Source organism: Somniosus microcephalus, chromosome 6, assembly GCF_052327205.1.
Source record: "Somniosus microcephalus isolate GS21.2 chromosome 6, FLI_Smic_1.0, whole genome shotgun sequence".
Taxonomy (NCBI): Eukaryota; Metazoa; Chordata; class Chondrichthyes; order Squaliformes; family Somniosidae; genus Somniosus; species Somniosus microcephalus.
Window position 1 is genome coordinate 10,521,864 of NC_140992.1, and position 21,446 is coordinate 10,543,309.

The window sequence follows — 21,446 nt, forward strand, 5'->3', positions numbered from 1 at the left end:
AAGGACTCGATAGGGTAGATTGAGAGCGAAACTATTTCCTCTGGTGGTTGGGGGGGGGGGAGTCTAGAACAAGGGGGCGTAAGCTTGACATGAGAGCCAGGCCGTTCAGGGGTGATGTCAGGAAGCACTTCTTCACACAATGAGTGGTGGAAAGCTGGAACTCTTCCCCCAAAAAGCTGTTCAGGCTGGGGATCAATTGAAAATATCAAAACTGAGATTGATAGATTTTTGTTAGACAAGGGTATTAAAGGATTACAGAACCAAGGCGGGTAAATGGAGTTAAGATACAGATCAGCCATGATCTAGTTGGATGACGGAACAGGCTCGAGGGGCTGAATGGCCTCCCCCTGTTGCTATGCAATAGAAATAAAAAAAGACTTGCATTTCTGCAGCGCCTTTCACGAACACCAGACGTCCCAAAGCGCGTTACAGCCAATGAAGTACCTTTTGACGTGGAGTCACTGTTGTAATGTAGGAAACGCAGCAGCCAATTTGCGCACAGCAAGCTCCCACAAACAGCAATGTGTTAATATCCAGATAATCTGTTTTAGTGATGTTGAGTGAGGGATAAATATTGGCCCAGGACACCGGGGAGAACTCCCCTTCAAAATAGTGCCGTGGGATCTTTTACATCCACCTGAGACAGCAGACGGGGCCTCAAATAGGTAAAGTCCATTGGAAACTGGATTGCCAACAGGTGGTGGGAAAGACTTTCAATCTGGGTTGCGTTTGAACCTGATCAGAGGACAGGTCCAACCCACTGTGCCACTCGGCCCGCTTTACCAAGTCGGTTTGATTTCCTGGTGATTTCACATTAGACAAGCAAAAAAAAAAGTTGATTGAAATGTTACATACTTGCTCTCCTGTACAGAAAGAAAACTGCATTAAAAGATGTTATCAGGATATTGCCATGATGGCCACATAGGGCAGGACTGGTCATTTCTCTTGGCCTACCAATCACTAGATTTATTGAATTTAGTTTGGCCTGGTAGGGTTTAAACTTACAGCCTGTTTGTCTTAAGAACATGAGAATTGGGAGCAGGAGTCGGCCATTCGGCCCCTCGAGCCTGCTCCGCCATTCAACAAGATCATGGCTGATCTTCGACCTCAACTCCACTTTCTCGCCCGATCTCCATATCCCTCGATTCCCCTAGAGTCCAAAAATCGATCGATCTCAGCCTTGAATATACTCAACGATCCAGCAACCACAGCCCTCTGGGGTAGAGAATTCCAAAGATTCACCACCCTCTGTGAAGAAATTCCTCCTCATCTCAGTCCTAAATGGCCGACCCCTTATCCTGAGACTATGCCCCCTAGTTCTAGACTCTCCAGCCAGGGGGAAACAACCTCTCAGCATCTACCCTGTCAATCCCCTTCAGAATCTTGTACGTTTCAATGAGATCACCTCTCATTCTTCTAAACTCCAGAGAGTATCGGCCCATTCTACACAATCTCTCATCACAGGACAACCCCCTCATCCCCAGGAATCAATCCAGTGAACTTTTGTTGCACCGCCTCTGCGGCAAGTATATCCTTCCTTAGATAAGGAGACCAAAACTGTGCACAGTCTTCAGTGACCAGTGACCTCTTGGAATTGGGGGGAGGTGGGAATGACCAAGCTGACAGACCATGTCGCTCAGGCTAAACTACTAATTTGAATCTATTGTAAGAAGTAAAATAATGCAGAAGCAAGTAATTCCCCAGATGAGCATAACGTACAGTACCTACCGTGACTATTTCTGAATAGTCCTTTTTACTTATTGTACAAGCTTTTATGCTCAAAATTCTGCCTCCCCGCAACATCCTCTCCACTTGGTTTAACTAAAGTGGTGAACGTGGCCCAATAGTGTAGGTATATCATGTGGAAGACAAACTGGGTATACTTCGCAATTAATCAAAACCGACCTATTCTGAATCACTTCCTGCCCTGGCATCCAAAACGACCTTCACCCGGCACGGAACCTCACCGGACCAGTTTTGACTTAATTAGATTTGGATGGTTTGTTAAATGGGTTTGCCTCTGACTCAGAATCAATTACTTATTTTCAACAATGCAGAAAGACAGACTTGCATTTCTATAGCGCCTTTCGCAACCTCGGGACGTCCCAAAGTGCCTTACAGCCAATGTGGTCACTGTTGTAATGTAGGAAACGCAGCAGCCAATTTGTGCACAGCAGCAATGTGATAATGACCAGATAATCTGTTAATTGAGGGATCAATATTGGCCCAGGACACCGGGGAGAACTCCCCTGCTCTTCTTCGAAATAGTGCCTTAGGATCTTTTACCTCCACCTGAGAGAGCAGACGGGGCCTCGGTTTAACGTCTCATCCGAAAGACGGGCACCTCTGACAGGGCAGCACTCCCTCAGCACTGCACTGGGAGTGTCAGCCTAGATTTTTTGCGCTCAAGTGGGACTTGAACCCACAACCTCCTGATTCAGAAGCGGGGTTGCTACCCACTGAGCCACGGCTGACGCATGCAGTAAACTGACCCAATCTAAATCTTATCTCTAGAATACAATGATCCCAAAAGCAGTGTATGTTTTGCCTACAGGCACCAAGCTAAGACAGAATGGGGAGGAGGGGGTGGGCAGCTAGACGTTCAGCAGGAGTGGGTATAACCGCAGAGATGGGCTGGGGCTGCAGTTCTGCCTGCCGTTTGACCCCATCCAACCTTGCGCGTTGTCAGTCAGTCAACTTCACTTGTATCTGGGCTTCCAGTGCTGTTTGTGCCCCTGTTGGGAACCCACTGCCATAGGCGGAGGGTGGAAATCCAGTGCTGATTAGGGAGTAAAAAACTGGCTGCGGCAGCTTAAAGAGCCGCTGCAGCAATTGAGTCACTGCGGCCCCTAATCAAACACCCTACTCCCTAAGTTTGCAGACTCTTCAGGCAAAGTCGTTATTGGCTGAAAGTCTAGCAGAGGAGGACCCACATTTTTGTCAGCGAGGAACAGAAGCCCACGGGGGGCGTGATCCAGACTCAATGGAAGTAGGTGAGTGCAGCCTCCAAATAAAACACTACATGGCTGCTGAATGCTGGAAAGAGTTCACTGACTTCATCAGGGCAGCTAGTTAAGAGTAATTGGCCACAACTTAGTAACTGTTAGATCAACTGAGTAGATTCATCCAAATGATATAGATTCAGACAACAGAGATAAATCAACTTGGTTTTATTAATATTGAAAGTACAAGCAAGTCTATGTACTTGCTAGTAGGGTGTCCACCGGGTCAGAGAACTACTAGTCAATCCAGGCGAGCTCTCAGCACAGAGTACCAAAGAATCGCTGAAATTGAGCCTATTTGTACACCTGGATGGACAATGTCAGATGATTTGCTCCAAACCTATCAGTTCTGAGATTATCGTCATGTGTTCTCTGTCATATGCTACTATACCAGTAGATGGCGGTGTGGCACCACATACGCTCCAGTCTCACTGGAATGTGGGTGTTGTTTACTTGGAAGGTATTGCATGGTTATAAACGTCACACCTTACCGGAATAATGACAGCTGAAACCGATTCTTACACAAACTTAAATTGCATTAACCTGACACCTCCTGCTTAATTAGCATTCTGCTGCATCCCCTGGTTCCCCTTTATCTACCCTGTTAGTTACATCCTCAAAAAACTCTAATAAATTTTTCAAACACGATTTCCCTTTCATAAAACCACGCTGACTGTGCCTAATCATGTTATGATTTTCTAAGTGACTTGATACCACTTCCTTAACAATGGATTCCAGCATTTTCCCGAATACTGATGTCAGGCTAACTGGCCTGTAGTTCCCTGTTTTTTCTCTCCCTCCTTTCTCGAATAGCGATGTTACATTTGCGACCTTCCAATCCGCTGGGACCTCTCCAGAATCTAGGGAATTTTGGAAGATCAAAACCAATGCATCCACTATCTCTTCAGCCACCTCTTTTAGAACCCTAGGATGTAGGCCGTCCGGTCCAGGGGGCTTGTCGGCTTTTAGTCCCATTAGTTTCTCTAGTACTTTTTCTCTACTTATATTAATTACGTTAAGTTCCTCCCCCTCATTAGACCCTTGGTTCCCCACCATTTCTGGTATGCTTTTTGTGTCTTCTACTGTGAAGACAGATACAAAATATTTGTTTAACGTTTCTGCCATTTCCTTATTCCCCATAATAATTCCTCCTGTCTCAGCCTCTAAGGGACCAACGTTTACTTTTGCTACTCTTTTCCTTTTTACATACTTGTAGAAACTCTTACAATCTGCTTTTATATTTCTTGCTACAGGAAACTTTGTGCTATCCGGAGGTTGAATGTCCGGCAACTTCGATCTATCGGCAGAAATCAGCAGCCGTTTTGGTTTAGGTTTTTTTTTCTTCTCCTAGCATTCTTTTCACAGGCAGGCTCTGGAAAGCGTCTTTGTAGCTTAGCAACAGCTTCAGAGACGCTTCCAAGCTACTGGGCCGAGTGTTTACAAGCTGTTGCTGAGCAACAGTGTTTGTGGTCAGATACGGCAGGCTCTAGAAAGCGTCTCTGTATCTTAGCAACAGCTTCAGAGACGCTTCCAAGGTAGGAGTGCAGCGAAGATTCACCAGGCTGATACCTGGGATGGCAGGAATGACGTACGAGGAGAGATTGTGTCGATTGGGCTTATACTCACTGGAGTTTAGAAGATTGAGAGGGGATCTCATTGAAACTTATAAAATTCTGTCAGGCCTGGACAGACTAGATGCAGGAAGGATGTTTCTGATGGCCGGGGAGTCCAGAACCAGGGGTCATAGTCTAAGGATAAGGGGTAAGCCATTTAGGACTGAGATGAGGAGGAATTTCTTCACCCAGAGAGTGGTGAACCTGTGGAACTCTCTACCACAGAAGGCGGTGGAGGCCAATTCATTAAATATATTCAAGAAGGAGTTGGATATATTTCTTAAGGCTAAAGGGATCAAGGGATATGGGGAGAAGGCAGGGACCGGGTACTGAGTTTGGATGATCAGCCATGATCTCATTGAATGGTGGAGCAGGCTCGAGGGGCCGAATGGCCTACTCCTTCTCCTATCTTCTATGTTTCTATGTACATTTTCAACATTGGAGATCTGGGTGCACGGGCAGGACAAGCGGTGGAGATGACTTTTTGCAGAGCATTTCTGTTTGGATGCAAAAAGCTGGAATTGCAATGGCGGAGGCTGCTCTGGATGGAGAGGAAATGGCCGAGAAATTAAGGCGATGGCCGACTGATCCATTGTGCCTTCCATGAGTGGGTTCGAATTCAATACTGTCAAACTTTTGATGCTGATAAACCTTTCCAGCATTTGAATAAATCTAAAATAAGGGTTGGAATCCTACTCTTATCAACAATGGGGATTCTGGTCTGAGCTCGTCAAAATAAGATGCAAGCGAAAAAAATAACCAAAAAAATGCAGCTTGAGCGGAAATCTCAAGCTGTAGAAGCTACATCATTACATAAATTTAAAACAGAAATAGACAGTTTCCTAGAAGTAAAGGGAATTAAGGGTTACGGGGAGCGGGCAGGAATTTGGACATGAGTCTAGGTTCGGATCGGTCATGGCCCTGTGGGTAGCGGAGCGGGCCCAGGGGCCGTGTAGCCTGATCCTGCTCCTATTTCGTGTGTCTAATTCTGTTAGATTCAGGAGATGGTTATGTGATAGTGGATTGGCGGTTAGGATCAGATCAGCCATGATCTTATTGAATGGCGGAGCAGGCTCGAGGGGCCGATTGGCCTACTCCTGCTCCTATTTCTTATGTTCTTATGTTATGTACGGGCCGAGTGTTTACAAGCTGTTGCTGAGCAACAGTGTTTGTTGTCAAATACGGCGATGAAAAGCTCCTATCTGATAACATTGACGCTGGTCTATCCGGAAGTTTTGAGGCAACGGCAGTAGCTCGGTCCCGTGGGTGCCGGATAGCACAAAGTTTCCTGTAGTTTTCTCTCATTGTATTTTTTCCCTTTTTTATCAAACTCTCCCAATCCTCAGGCTTACTATTGATCTTTGCAACATTATAAGCTGCTTCTTTCAATCAAATGGTATCCTTAACTTTAGTTAACAACGGCCGGATCACTTTTCCCGTGGAGTTTTTGTTTCTCAATGGAATGTATTTTTGTTGAGAATTATGAAATATTTCTTTAAATGCTAGCCACTGCTTATCTACCGCCATACCCTTTAATATTTTTCCAATCTACCTTATTGGTTGGTGCCAGCCATGGCTCAGTGGGTAGCATTTGCCTCTGAGTCAGAAGGTCATGGGTGACAAATCTTGTCAGTCATGTGAAAATGACTTATGAAATGATACTGGGTGGCCTGCTGGTGGCGCTGTCCAGGGAGAGTATAAATACTCGGGCACGGGCCCAGCTTGCTCAGGACATTCTTTAACAGGAACTGGTGAAGGACACAACTAGACCACCATGTTGAAAAACAGTTGATTAAAGCCTTGTTTAATACTTAGACCAAGGGCCTAGTAGTTTTCTTACGTCAATGGGTTCAAGTCCCATTCCAGAGACTTGGACCCATAATCTAGGCTGACGCTTCAGTGCTGCACTGTCCAGCGTTCCGTCTTTCGGATGAGACGTTAAACCGAGGCCCCGTCTGCGCGCTCAGGTGGATGTAAAAGATCCCACAGCCACTATTCGAAGAGGAGCAGGGGGGAGTTATCCCCGGTGTACTGGCCAATATTTATCCCTCATCAATCAACATCACTGAAACAGATGACCTGGTCATTATCACATTGCTGTTTGTGGGAGCTTGCTGTGCGCAAATTGGCTGCCACGTTTCCCACATTACAACAGTGACTACACTTCAAAAAGTACTTCATTGGCTGTAAATCGCTTTGGGATGTCTCAAGGCGTTGAAAGGCGTTTTATAAATGCGCGTTCTTTCTCACTAACACCAGGGAGTATTTTAAGGCTCAGTGATCTCATAAACGCCCCTCTACTGTGTGTGGCTTACAGGCATGTTTGCCCCAACTCAGAGAACGGAAGGGATCTCCACATCAGACATCATTACCAGAATCGTGCGGGATTACGACGTGTACGTGCGCAGGAACCTGCAGCGCGGTTATACCGCCAAGGAACTCAACGTCAGCTTCATAAACGTAAGTGGGAGTTCAATTTCCTGCATTTCAAGGGATATGGGGCGAAGGCAGGGACAGGGTACTGAATTTGGATGATCAGCCATGATCGCATTGAATGGCGGGGTAGGCTCGAGGGACCGAATGGCCTACTCCTGCTCCTATCTTCTATGTTTCACGCTCACTGTTGGGCATTGGCGAAGCAGGGCTTTCTCGTCATTGCTTGGGCGCAAAGCATCACCTGGACTGATGTGGGATAAGACATGAGGGGTTTTTGATAAGAGCAAATAAGGAAGAACTGTTTCCACCGGCAGGGAGGGTCGGTAACCGGAGGACACGGATTTAAGGTAATGGGCAAAAGAATCAAATGTCTTTTTTAAACGCAGCGCGTTGTTGTGATCTGGGAATGCGCTGCCTGAAACGGTGGTGGAAGCAGATTCAATAGTAACTTTCAAAAGGGAATTGGATATATAATTGAAAAGGAAAGATTTGCAGGGCTGTGGAGAAAGAGCAGGGGTGTGGGACTATTGGAGAGCCGGCACGATGGGCTGAATGGCCTCCTTCTGTGCTGTATGATTCTGTGATGATGGTGCAAAATCGGGCAGGAAGGATCACACATGTGTAAGAGCCATAAATGGACGGAAAATCGTTTGGGCTTTGCTGGGGGTTTATGACCCCCCATCTCCGCACTGAAGAGAAAAATCCACCCCTTTAATTTTTTTTAAAGTGGAAGCGGTGCGCACCTTTCAGTGTTGATTGCTGCAAAATGCTCCATGTCGGACTGAGCGTTCCAGCTCTCCTCCGATCTCCCTCCTGCTTCCCAACACCACGTTCCAGCTCTCCTCCAGTCTCCCTCCTGCTTCCCAACACCACGTTCCAGCTCTGCTCCGATCTCCCTCCTGCTTCCCAACACCACGTTCCAGCTCTCCTCCAGTCTCTCTCCTGCTTCCCAACACCACGTTCCAGCTCTCCTCCGATCTCCCTCCTGCTTCCCAACACCACGTTCTAGCTCTCCTCCAGTCTCTCTCCTGCTTCCCAACACCACGTTCCAGCTCTCCTCCAGTCTCTCTCCTGCTTCCCAACACCACGTTCCAGCTCTCCTCCGATCTCCCTCCTGCTTCCCAACACCACGTTCCAGCTCTCCTCCAGTCTCCCTCCTGCTTCCCAACACCACGTTCCAGCTCTCCTCCGATCTCCCTCCTGCTTCCCAACACCACGTTCCAGCTCTCCTCCAGTCTCCCTCCTGCTTCCCAACACCACGTTCCAGCTCTCCTCCAGTCTCCCTCCTGCTTCCCAACACCACGTTCCAGCTCTCCTCCAGTCTCCCTCCTGCTTCCCAACACCACGTTCCAGCTCTCCTCCAGTCTCCCTCCTGCCTCCCAACACCACGTTCCAGCTCTCCTCCGATCTCCCTCCTGCTTCCCAACACCACGTTCCAGCTCTCCTCCGATCTCCCTCCTGCTTCCCAACACCACGTTCCAGCTCTCCTCCGATCTCCCTCCTGCTTCCCAACACCACGTTCCAGCTCTCCTCCAGTCTCCCTCCTGCTTCCCAACACCACGTTCCAGCTCTCCTCCAGTCTCCCTCCTGCTTCCCAACACCACGTTCCAGCTCTCCTCCGATCTCCCTCCTGCTTCCCAACACCACGTTCCAGCTCTCCTCCGATCTCCCTCCTGCTTCCCAACACCACGTTCCAGCTCTCCTCCAGTCTCTCTCCTGCCTCCCAACACCACGTTCCAGCTCTCCTCCAGTTTCTCTCTCCTGCTTCCCAACACCACGTTCCAGCTCTCCTCCAGTCTCCCTCCTGCTTCCCAACACCACGTTCCAGCTCTCCTCCAGTTTCTCTCTCCTGCTTCCCAACACCACGTTCCAGCTCTCCTCCAGTCTCCCTCCTGCCTCCCAACACCACGTTCCAGCTCTCCTCCGATCTCCCTCCTGCTTCCCAACACCACGTTCCAGCTCTCCTCCAGTTTCTCTCTCCTGCTTCCCAACACCACGTTCCAGCTCTCCTCCAGTCTCTCTCCTGCTTCCCAACACCACGTTCCAGCTCTCCTCCAGTCTCCCTCCTGCTTCCCAACACCACGTTCCAGCTCTCCTCCAGTCTCCCTCCTGCTTCCCAACACCACGTTCCAGCTCTCCTCCAGTCTCCCTCCTGCCTCCCAACACCACGTTCCAGCTCTCCTCCAGTCTCTCTCCTGCCTCCCAACACCACGTTCCAGCTCTCCTCCAGTCTCTCTCCTGCTTCCCAACACCACGTTCCAGCTCTCCTCCAGTCTCCCTCCTGCTTCCCAACACCACGTTCCAGCTCTCCTCCAGTCTCCCTCCTGCTTCCCAACACCACGTTCCAGCTCTCCTCCAGTCTCCCTCCTGCTTCCCAACACCACGTTCCAGCTCTCCTCCAGTCTCCCTCCTGCTTCCCAACACCACGTTCCAGCTCTCCTCCGATCTCTCTCCTGCCTCCCAACACCACGTTCCAGCTCTCCTCCGATCTCCCTCCTGCTTCCCAACACCACGTTCCAGCTCTCCTCCAGTCTCCCTCCTGCTTCCCAACACCACGTTCCAGCTCTCCTCCAGTTTCTCTCTCCTGCTTCCCAACACCACGTTCCAGCTCTCCTCCAGTCTCCCTCCTGCCTCCCAACACCACGTTCCAGCTCTCCTCCAGTTTCTCTCTCCTGCTTCCCAACACCACGTTCCAGCTCTCCTCCAGTCTCCCTCCTGCTTCCCAACACCACGTTCCAGCTCTCCTCCAGTCTCCCTCCTGCCTCCCAACACCACGTTCCAGCTCTCCTCCAGTCTCCCTCCTGCTTCCCAACACCACGTTCCAGCTCTCCTCCAGTTTCTCTCTCCTGCCTCCCAACACCACGTTCCAGCTCTCCTCCAGTCGCTCTCCTGCTTCCCAACACCACGTTCCAGCTCTCCTCCAGTTTCTCTCTCCTGCTTCCCAACACCACGTTCCAGCTCTCCTCCAGTTTCTCTCTCCTGCCTCCCAACACCACGTTCCAGCTCTCCTCCAGTCGCTCTCCTGCTTCCCAACACCACGTTCCAGCTCTCCTCCAGTTTCTCTCTCCTGCTTCCCAACACCACGTTCCAGCTCTCCTCCAGTCTCCCTCCTGCTTCCCAACACCACGTTCCAGCTCTCCTCCGATCTCCCTCCTGCCTCCCAACACCACGTTCCAGCTCTCCTCCAGTCTCCCTCCTGCTTCCCAACACCACGTTCCAGCTCTCCTCCAGTCTCCCTCCTGCCTCCCAACACCACGTTCCAGCTCTCCTCCAGTCTCCCTCCTGCCTCCCAACACCACGTTCCAGCTCTCCTCCAGTCTCTCTCCTGCTTCCCAACACCACGTTCCAGCTCTCCTCCAGTCTCCCTCCTGCTTCCCAACACCACGTTCCAGCTCTCCTCCAGTCTCCCTCCTGCTTCCCAACACCACGTTCCAGCTCTCCTCCAGTCTCTCTCCTGCCTCCCAACACCACGTTCCAGCTCTCCTCCGATCTCCCTCCTGCTTCCCAACACCACGTTCCAGCTCTCCTCCAGTCTCCCTCCTGCCTCCCAACACCACGTTCCAGCTCTCCTCCAGTCTCCCTCCTGCCTCCCAACACCACGTTCCAGCTCTCCTCCGATCTCCCTCCTGCTTCCCAACACCACGTTCCAGCTCTCCTCCAGTCTCTCTCCTGCTTCCCAACACCACGTTCCAGCTCTCCTCCGATCTCCCTCCTGCTTCCCAACACCACGTTCCAGCTCTCCTCCGATCTCCCTCCTGCTTCCCAACACCACGTTCCAGCTCTCCTCCGATCTCCCTCCTGCTTCCCAACACCACGTTCCAGCTCTCCTCCAGTCTCTCTCCTGCTTCCCAACACCACGTTCCAGCTCTCCTCCGATCTCCCTCCTGCTTCCCAACACCACGTTCCAGCTCTCCTCCAGTCTCTCTCCTGCTTCCCAACACCACGTTCCAGCTCTCCTCCAGTCTCCCTCCTGCCTCCCAACACCACGTTCCAGCTCTCCTCCGATCTCTCTCTCTCTCTCTCTCTCTCTCTCTCTCTCTCTCTCTCTCTCTCTCTCTGCTTCCCAACACCAGCTCCCCCACATTCCTCCAGAGAGGCCGATGTTTTGGGATTTTGTTAAGCCGCAGCCCAGCTGTAAATTGAAAGCTCGGTCCCTTATTCATTTCCTCTTTGTTGATCAATAGCTACTGCACAGCGTCAAATATCTCTTTCCGGTAATTTTATTATGTTGTTGTTCTAAACGTGTGGAAGAATTGAATTGCTATCCTCGCTTATTTTTGCTGGTGTGTGAGACATTCTAGAACCACTCAGTTTTAATATAAAATTCCACTTGCGTTGAAGTTGTGCTGCTCTGTACCTTAAAGTGCCCTTCACCTCTGAAGGGAACCACAGTTTGCCTATCTCCAAGGTGGTGGCCTTCATTTCCAGCCTCTCTACTTTGGTCCGTCAATGTCAAGAGACTCTCCTGCCTCTCTCGTACGGTCGTGACTTAAGTCTCCTGCTGATATGTTAAGATGCTGACGAACCTACAATATGTTTTCCAGTGTTTTATGTTTTTATTGTCGAAGATGGCACCCATTGGGCAGGCAGTCCTGCCTCTGCTTTGACTGGTGTAGGCAGGGACTGCCCTGGTGCTAACTCAGTGTTTGCGCTTGCCAATCCCTACAAACCACTTCACAAAGATTGAGTACAGATGAGGGAGGCCATTCGGCCCATCACAGCATCTACTAATCTCTTGAATGATTCCAGAGTTTTTGGGCTCCATTATCCTACCATTCCAAGTATGACTCACTTTGGGTGAAGATGTGCTTCCTGACATTAGTCTTCAGCTTGTTTTTAACCAGTTTGTACCCAAGTCCTCCTCTCCTACAGTCATGATTTAAATTTAAACCACACATATACCTCTGTGAGTCCCCTCTTATTCACCTCCTTTCGAGTCTGGAGTATTTCCAGCCTTTCCTCATTACTTAGTCTGTGCACATGTCACACTCGCTCTCTCTCGTTCTCTCTCTTGCATGCTCACTTTCTGTGTCTCTCACTCTCACTGTTTAGTTCTGTCTCACTCTCTCTCTGACTCCACACACACTCACACATACTATCACTTTCTGTCTCTCTCATTGCACTCGGTGTGTGTGTGTGTCTCGCACACATCTGTGTGTCTCTCTCACACACTCACTCCGCACGTGTCCCTCACTCCGCACACACTTGATCTGTGCGTGCCTCACGCTCTTGTCGCTGTGTGCATGTGTCCGTCTCTCACTCTCTGTCTCTCACTCTCTGTCTCTCACTCCCTGTCTCTCACTCCCTGTCTCTCACTCCCTGTCTCTCACTCCCTGTCTCTCACTCCCTGTCTCTCACTCCCTGTCTCTCACTCCCTGTCTCTCACTCCCTGTCTCTCACTCCCTGTCTCTCACTCCCTGTCTCTCACTCCCTCTGCCTTCCAGGAAAAGAAGTACAACTTGCAGGAACGAGTCGACAAAGTTAAACAGAAAGTTAAAAATGTTGAGGAAAAGTCGAAGGAGTTTGTCCAGAAAGTTGAGGAGAAGAGCATCGACCTGATTCAGAAATGGGAGGAAAAGTCAAGAGAATTCATCGGGAACTTCCTGGAGATGTTTGGCCCGGAGGGAGCGTTGGTGAGCACATCTGCACAATAAACGGGGAAATTCAGTAAAACAAAAGTAAAAGAGATTAAGAGCTCGGGGGCGAGAGGGGAGGAGTTTATTCGTGGGTCATCAGAAACCCAACCTCAGGCCACAGGCGTTCTGAAGGTCTCCTAGCGATCTTGTAACTCTTATTCGTAAGCAGCGAAGCACAGAAAACCCTACAGCTGGCAAAGGAAGATATATAGTGGAAGATTGACTCTTGTCGGGAGCTGGGAGATGGGGAAGTATAATCGTCTGCGATTTAAATGCAGCTAAGCTCCGAACAAGTTGAACCTCCGCTGGGAGCAGGTAAATCAAAATTGGAAGGGATGAGTAAAATGGGCCCCACCAGGCAGAAGAAATTTAAAAGGGCTACGCTAGGCAGAAGTAGATTTTTTAAATAAGGGTGCTACCCAGGTAAAGTAAAACATGAGAGAGAGAGAGAGAGAACAGGAGTGCATGGGAAAAGAATTATGATTAAAGGGGAGAGTAAAAATCATAAAGAAAGAACTTGCATTTATATAGCGTCTTTCATGACCTCGCAACGCCCCAGAGTACTTTACAGCCAATTAGATACTTTTGAATTAAAAACGGAAAATGCTGGGAACACTCAGCAGGTTAGGCGGCATCTGTAGAGAAACAGAGTTAACGTTTCAGATCGATGACCTTTCGTCAGAACTGGAAAAAGCCGGAGATATAACCGGTGCAGAGGCAGGGAAAGAACAAAAGGGGGAAGGTCTGTGATAGGGTGGAAGGCAGGAGAGAATAAATGACAAAAGATATGATAGTACAAAGCAAAAGGAGATGGTAATGGGACAAGTAACAAAACAAAAGATGGGTCTAGAAGAGGTGTAAATGGGAATAGCAGAATGATCAACAGCTGCCATCTGAAAAAATGGAGGCAGAGGTTGACGTAAGAAAACTACTAGGCACTGGGTTAAACAAAGCTTTAATCAACTGTTTTACAACATGGAGGCCTAGTTGTATCCTTCACTAGTTCCTGTTAAGAATGTCCTGCGCAAGCTGGGCCCGTGCCCGAGTATTTATACTCTCCCTGGACAGCGCCACCCGTAGGCCGCTCAGTATTATTTCATAAGTCTTTCTTTCATGAATGACTGACTCATGTCAGAGGTTATAGTCTGAAATTGTTGAACTCAATGTTGAGTCCGGAAGGCTGTAAAGTGCCTAATCGAAAGTTGAGTTGCTGTTCCTCGAGCTTAATTCTCGCCTGTCACTATAATTCTCCACACCACTCCCACTCTGACCCCTCTGTTCTCGGCCGTGCCTTCAGCTGCCTGGCCCCCAAGCTCTGGAATTCCCTCCCTCAACCTCTCCACCTCTCTGTCCTCCTTTTAAGATGCTCCTTAAAGTCTACCTGTCCCAATACAGGAAACTTTGGTTTGTCCGGAGGCTAACTGTCCGGAATGCTCGATCCACCGGCAAAAATCAGGAGCCGTTTCGTTATTTTTTTTTTCTTCTCGTTGCTTTTTTTTCACCAGTCAGGCTCTGCAAGGTCTCACTGAAGCTGTTGCTAAGCTACAGAGACGCTTGCAAGGTACAGCCGACTGTTTAGAAGCTGTTGCTAAGCAACAGGGTTTGTTGCCAGATACGGAGCTCAAAAGCTCCGTATGTTTCAACATTAGCGCTGGTTTGTCCGGCAGTTTTGATGGGACGGCAACAGCTCGGTCCCGTCGGTGCCGGATAGCACAAAGTTTCCTGTATCTCCTTATGTGGCTCGGTGTCAAATTTTGTTTGACAATCGCTCCTGTGAAGCGCCTCGGGACGTTTTTACCTTGTTAAATGGAAATGTGGAATTCTCCACCCCAGAGGGCTGTGGATGCTCAGTCGTTGAGGATATTCAAGAATGAAATCGATAGACTTTTGGATACTAGGGGAATCGAGGGATATGGGGATCGGGCGGGAAAGTGGAGCTGAGGTCGATGATCAGCCATGATCTTATTGAATAGCGGAGCAGGCTCGAGGAGCCGTATGGCCGACTCCTGCTCCTATTTCTTATGTTCTTAAAGGCGCTGTATAAATGCAAGTTACTGTTCTATCGGAAGGGGGCGATTACGACGTCGTGCAGGTTTACAAATCTGTCGATTTTTTTTTTTTTTTCATTTGCTACCCCACCCCCCCCTCCCCCATCCCAAAAAAACCCCCAGAAACACATGCTGAAAGAGGGCAAAGGCCGAATGCTACAAGCCATCACTCCGAAGCAGAGTCCGAGCAACAGCCCGACCCGGGAGCGTTCCCCCTCGCCCACGTTCCGATGGCCGTTCTCCAAGACCTCGCCGCCCTGCTCGCCGAAACCGGAGTCGGACGCAGCCGGCTACGACATCAGTGACGACGATTCAGAGTAAAGGGGTCCCTCTCTCTTCTTCCCCCCTGCACCCCGGAGTCTTCATTTACTCTCCGCCCCCCCACCAATTCTATCTATCGATTGATTGCCCGTGGTCTGAGAGGCCACAGAAATGAAGCAAGTATCGCTCGCTCGCTCAGAAAGGCAGGAAGTCTGAACAAATGGGGACAAGTTGGACTTTGGAATTAAAACATTAAAGACAAATCATTTTCCACAGGGAAACGGATCGATAATGATGTAAACTGGTTTTTCTTTTTAGCAAATTAAACTAATTTAAAAAAAAAAAAAATTTGAAAAGACCGCAGGGGAAAAATGGCTTGCTTTTTATATTTTAGGCCTTGTGTCGTATCACAGTCGAGTCGGGACTTGTGTGTGAATGCTTGCATGTGAGGCTAGAAATTTTACGCCCCCCCCCCCCACCCCAGGTTTAGGGACTGAATGTGTTGGGGAGGGCTCATATCCACCCTCGGGCTCCCATCCCCGGTTGAATCGTTTCCCCGGTGATGGAGGAGTCGGTGCGTGGCCATTGCCTACAGTTGAATCGACGGAGCCTCCAGCCCTTGTTCCTATTTCAGTGCCTCCACATTTCAAATCCTGCCCCCTACCCGTCTCGCTGGTGGGCTGGCTCAGAGTGTCGATCTGCGGCGGGGTGGGGGGTGGGGATTGGCAGTTGATCGCCTCGGCCCTTCGGGGAGCAGCAGCTGCCAGTGTTGCATTGGCAGAGACGAGGCAGAACAGCGGTGGGGGTTTTGGGGGGGGCTAGGTGGAATGCACCCTCACCACCGGCTGACATCTAATCGAGGGGTCGGCGATCTGTGACGACAGCTCCCCTCTTATGCAACGGTTCTGATTTCCTTCCCTAGAGTTTTTGGGGTTTGCCTTGCATGCCAGTATAGACAGCGACCGCGACTGGTCAGTGATGGAGCGGGGTTCGGGGCGGGGTGGGGGTGGCGGTGCCAAGGCGGACTTTCCAACGGGATGACGGGCTTTTACCTGATTCTGGAGGGAGGTCTTTACTGGGTACGGCCCAGAGAGGGGCCTGGGTGCCGTGGCTGAGCTTTCTGTCTCAAGCAAAGCTTGCACTGTTCAACTTGGCTGTGAGTCACTGGGGACGGCCTGTGCTGTAACTCACTGCTTGCTGTGTACAAGTTGCTGTGGCACTTGACAGATGTAACTTCTGAGTCACATTGGTGTATAAATCAATCCTTTTTGCACTTCGAAAGCACGGAACATGTTTAAGGTGCTGCTCACACTGGATTCCACTCGTGTATTATCTACTTTGAAAGGATTGTGATATTGCTTTCTATGACCCTGCTGCTCAGAGCTATTAGTTTAAGGACTGTATCGGAATGACCTTGGGAATCCTGTTGGTATAGATTGGTGCGTGTGATGTGCGTGCCTGTGTGTCGCTCGTGGACGTGGGTTATGTTTGGGGGGGTGGTCACGGTGTGTTGTTTACACGTTTTATACTTGTGTATGTTTGCAGGCGAGTCCAGCGTTTTGCACTCGGACCGATAACTAACAGGGCTCTATTCTGTACTCATCCAGTCCCTCTGCGGAGAGTTACCCTCAGAAATAAAAAGAAAGGAGATTGAAATTTTAAAAAAGCCAAACCATTCTGCAGATGCACAGCTGGCCCGCACTGCAAAAAGAAAGGACGGGTTAGTGTTTTGGATGTGGCCCCTTCATCAGAACTGACGGTGTTTAACCGAAACTTTAATCTGTCTTTGCTGAGATGTTGGCAGATCTGCTGTACATTTCCAGCAAGTTCTACTTTCATTTTTCTTTTTTAAAAGTGATTGGGCTAATTATTACCGAACGTCACAAATCGTTCAGATCCAGGCTAGTTAACAAGCCAAGAGCCCAGAAATCACAAGCACTCGCAGGACACTGTGGGGAGCTTTACAATCGAGAGAAGTTGAATTGTAAAGGTGTTTGTTGCCCTGCGAGCTGGGCTGTGCCTCATTATTTTTCACTTCTCAGGATTTCGTAAAATTCGCCGTCTCTTTTTTGAGACTTTTTAACATCCCCGCACTGTAAACAGGGTGAGTTCAGAGCACTGGGTACTTGCTGTGTGGCAGTTATTCTATGACATACTGTTCTGTAATAACACTGGAGTATAAATGGGCTGCACTGAAATCTGCACTTTGCTCTGGGTTATCCTTGTCTCGGGTTTCTAGAGGTGCTTTAAAGAAAGTGCACGCATTCATATGGCGCCCTTCACCACCTCGGGACATCCCAAAGCACTTCGCAGTCCATGAAGTGCTGCGTGAAATGCAGTCGCTGCGGTAATGTCGGGAAACGGGAGAAGACTGCCAAAACCCCAGCTTGTGTGCGCCCGTCTCCGCGTTTCCCGTGTTGCGTTTCTCGTGTCACGGCGCCATCTTGTGAGGCTTGCGGCTCGAACGCGGCGATGTACTGAAGCCAGTTTCGCAGCATTTCACTGTTGGAGGGAGTGGCCGAGAGGCAATCCCAGCGGCAGAATACAAGAGCACCGACGGGCGGGCCTCTTCTGGCGGTTGGGTTGGGGCGGGGGCGGTGCTTGCCGACTGTGCGACGCCCTCACATCGGGAAGGAGAGGAGGAGTTTGGGGAATGATGGACAGTGTTCCTCGAGCAAGGGCCCCAATCATTTTCCCTGGTTCCCTGAAATTCATTGAGGGGGCTCCCTGGGAATGCGGGACACAGTAGGTCTGGTAACAGTAGCCTCCCAGCCAGGAGGTAATCAGCTCGCTCTCCAAAACCAGGCCGAGGAAGGTTCAGGACCTTCAGCTGGGTTGCCTTGCATCTTGTGGGAGGGCTTGGATCTAACCAGAGCTTGCGGTCGGGGTGTCTTACTGTTAGTGAAGTCAGTCATCCCAAACCGTTCAAGCCTTCTCTTCAATGTTGGGTGGTAGGAGGACTAGAATTACTGGCCTGTTACTCTGGTGTACAGAATCTGTGTGTGATTTATGCAATGCACAGAGTCTGTTTCTGTGGGCAATCCTCGTGGATCATTTTAATTTGTACATCAAAAAAAGTGCATATTTTCGAAAGTGTTAAGACTCGATTTCTAGATTTTTTTTGTTAACCGATTTAGAGCGAGGGGCTTTTTATAAATTAAAGAAATTGAAGTGGAAAGTGTGGAAATTTGGCTCTGAACTGAGATTTTTAATGGAGTTGCATGTTGTCAATAAGTGGATTCGGTGCTGATCTTTTAATCAACTTACAACTGTTAAACAGTGGAAAAATTGTCTGATTAAACACAGCGTTAAAAGAAGCTCAGCCTTGTGTCTGCTTTCTCTCTCTTATCGAACTGGTTGGTGTGTGTGGTTCTTTTCCTCAGTGTAAAAAATGTTCTCCCGGTGGAACTTGACACTTGCTCAAGGTACAAGTTCCTCAGGCACTGCATTTTTAAAATTCATTCCTTGGGATGTGGTCGTCGCCGGCAAGACCAGCATTTATTGCCCATCCCTAATTGCCCTTGAGAAGGGGGTGGTGAGCTGCTGCCTTGAACCGCTGCAGTCCGTGTGGTGAAGGTACTCCCACAGTGCTGTGAGGGAGGGAGTTCCAGAATTTTGACCCAGCGACGACGAAGGATCGGCCGATATATTCCTGAGACAGGATGGTGTGTGACTCGGAGGTGGAACTTGGAGGTGGTGGTGTTCCCAAGCGCCTGCTGCCCTTGTCCTAGGTGGTGTACAGATCACGGGTTTGAGCGGTGCTGTCGAAAGTTGCCAGTTGTTCAAGGTGTGACCATCACACGCACGCACCCCCCCTCCGCCCCCCCCCCCCCCCAAGCCCAACCGAGTGATTAGCAGCAGGCTATTATACAAAGCTAGCTGGGAATGTAGAATCATAGAATGATTACAGCACGTAAGAAGGCCATTCGGCCCCTCGAGCCCGTGCCGGCTCTCTGCAAGAGTATTTCAGCTAGTCCCACTCCCCCACCCTTTCCCCGTAGCCCTGCAAATTTATTGCCTTCAGATATTATCCAACTCCCTTTTGAAAGCCGTGATCGAGTCTGCCTCCTGCCTCCACCACCCTTTCAGGCCGTGCATTCCAGATCCTAACCACTCGCTGCGTAAATTTTTTTTCCCTCATGTCGCCTTTGGTTCTTTTGCCAATCACCTTAAATCTGTGTCCTCTGGTTCTCAACCCTTCCGCCAATGGGAACAGTTTCTCTCTCTCTACTCTGTCTAGACCCTCATGATTTTGAACACCTCCATCAAATCTCCTCTCAACCTTCTCTGCTCCAAGGAGAACATCCCCAGCTTCTCCAGTCTGTCAATGTAACTGAAGTCTTTCATTCCTGGAATCATTCTTGTAAATCTTTTCTGCACCCTCTCTAAGGCCTTCACATCCTTCCTAAAGTGCGGTGTCCAGAATTGGACACAATACTCCAGTTGAGGCCTAACCAGTGTTTTATACAGGTTCATCATAATTTCCACACTTTTGTACTCTATACCTCTATTTATGAAGCCCAGTTTCCGTAAGCCTTTTTAACTGCTTTCTCAACCTGCCCTGCCACCTTCAACAATTTGTGCACACATACCCGCAGGTCTCTCTGTTCGTGCGCCCCCTTCAGGATTGTACCATTTAGTTTCTTTGTCCTTTCCTCATTCTCTCTACCAAAATGTATCACTTCGCACTTTTCTGCGTTAAATTTCATCTGCCACGTGTCCGCCCATTTCACCAGCCTGTCTTCTTGAAGTCTATCACTATCCTCCTCACTGTTCACTATACTTCCAAGTTTTGTGTCATCTGCAAATTGTGAAATTGTGCCCTGTACACCCAAGTCCAAGTCATTAATATACATCAAGAAAAGCAGTGGCCCTAGAACCGACCCCTGGGGAACCACACTGTGTACCTTCCTCCAGTCCGAAAAACAACAGTTCACCACTACTCTGTTTCCTGCCACTTAGCCAATTCCGTAACTGTGGTGTATGTAACCTGTTCCACCTTAAGAGAACTTAAGCCTGTTCCACCTTAAGAGATGTACTACTTTCTCTGGCTGCTGTATACGTAATACCGGTGGTGACCACCGGTATATAAGCACTGTGTAGTAATATTGTATTTTAGTATAGTCCTGACCTCCAACCAGTAAAGACCTGTTGAACTTTAATCTTGTAGTCTGTGTTAGTAATTACAACTAGAACACACAGACTTAACAGTAATCATGCTGCCACTGTCCCTTTTATTCCATGGGCTTCAACTTTGCTGGCAAGCCTATTATGTGGCACTTTGTCGAACGCCTTTTGGAAATCCATGTACACCACGTCAACTGCATAACCCTCATCAAATAACTCAATCAAGTTAGTTAAACACGATTTGCCTTTAATAAATCCATGCTGGCTTTCCTTAATTAATCCACACTTGTCTAAGGGACTGTTAATTTTGTCCCTGATTACTGTCTCTAAAAGCTTCCCCACTACTGAGGTTAGACTGACTGGCCTGTAGTTGCTGGGTTTATCCTTACACCCTTTCTGAACAAGGGTGTAACATTTGCGATTCTCCAGTCCTCTGGCACCACCCCGGTATCTAAGGAGGATTGGAATATTATGGCCAGTACCTCCGCGATTTCCACCCTCAATTCCCTCCGCATCCTCGGATGCATAAGTTGTGAGGAGGATGCAAAGAGGTTTCAAGGGGATATAGACAGGCTAAGTGAGTGGGCAAGAACATGGCAAATGGAATATCATGTGGAGAAATGTGAAGTTATCCACTTTGGTAGAAAAAATAGAAAAGCAGAGTATTTTTTAAATGCTGAGAGATTGGGAAATGTTGGTGTTCAGAAGGATCTGGGTGTCCTTGTACACGAATCACTGAAAGTTAGCATGCAGGTTCAGCAAGCAATTAGGAAAGCAAATGTTGGCATTTTATTACTAGAGGATTTGTGTATAAGAGTAAAGACGTCTTGCTGCAATTATACAGGGCCCTGGTGAGACCACACCTGGAGTATTGTGCACAGTTTTGGTCTCCTTACCTAAGGAAGGATATACTTGCCATAGAGGGAGTGCAACGAAGGTTCACCAGACTGGTTCCTGGGATGGGGGGATTGTCCTATGAGGAGAGATTGAGTAGACTAGGCCTATATTCTCCAGAGTTTAGAAGAATGAGAGGTGATCTCATTGAAACATACAAAATTCTTACAGGGCTTGACAGGGTAGATGCAGGGAGGATGTTTCCCCTGGCTGGGGAGTCTAGAACCAGGGGTCACAGTCTCAGAATAAGGGGTCGGCCATTTAGGACTGAGATGAGAAATTTCTTCACTCAGAGGGCGGTGAATCTTTGGAATTCTCTACCCCAGAGGGTTGTGGAGGCTCAGTCATTGAGTATATTCAAGACAGAGATCGATACATTTTTGGATATTAAGGGAATCAAGGGATATGGGGATAGTGCAGGAAAGTGGA

General features: G+C 49.0%; 1 protein-coding gene across 6 annotated transcripts in view; it reads left to right on the forward strand.

The window, feature by feature from the left end:
* The window catches only part of LOC147115446 (choline-phosphate cytidylyltransferase A-like), a 60,405-nt gene extending 42,092 nt beyond the window's left edge, over positions 1 to 18,313 (forward strand). For all 6 annotated transcript variants that reach the window (XM_085989701.1, XM_085989704.1, XM_085989705.1 and 3 more), the window contains exons 7-9: positions 6,933 to 7,075; positions 12,496 to 12,684; positions 14,859 to 18,313. In XM_085989701.1, the coding sequence (XP_085845827.1) occupies positions 6,933 to 7,075; positions 12,496 to 12,684; positions 14,859 to 15,056 (530 nt within the window). In that variant the 3' untranslated portion in view covers positions 15,057 to 18,313. The remainder of the gene's footprint in view (positions 1 to 6,932; positions 7,076 to 12,495; positions 12,685 to 14,858) is intronic.
* Positions 18,314 to 21,446: the final 3,133 nt, after the last annotated feature.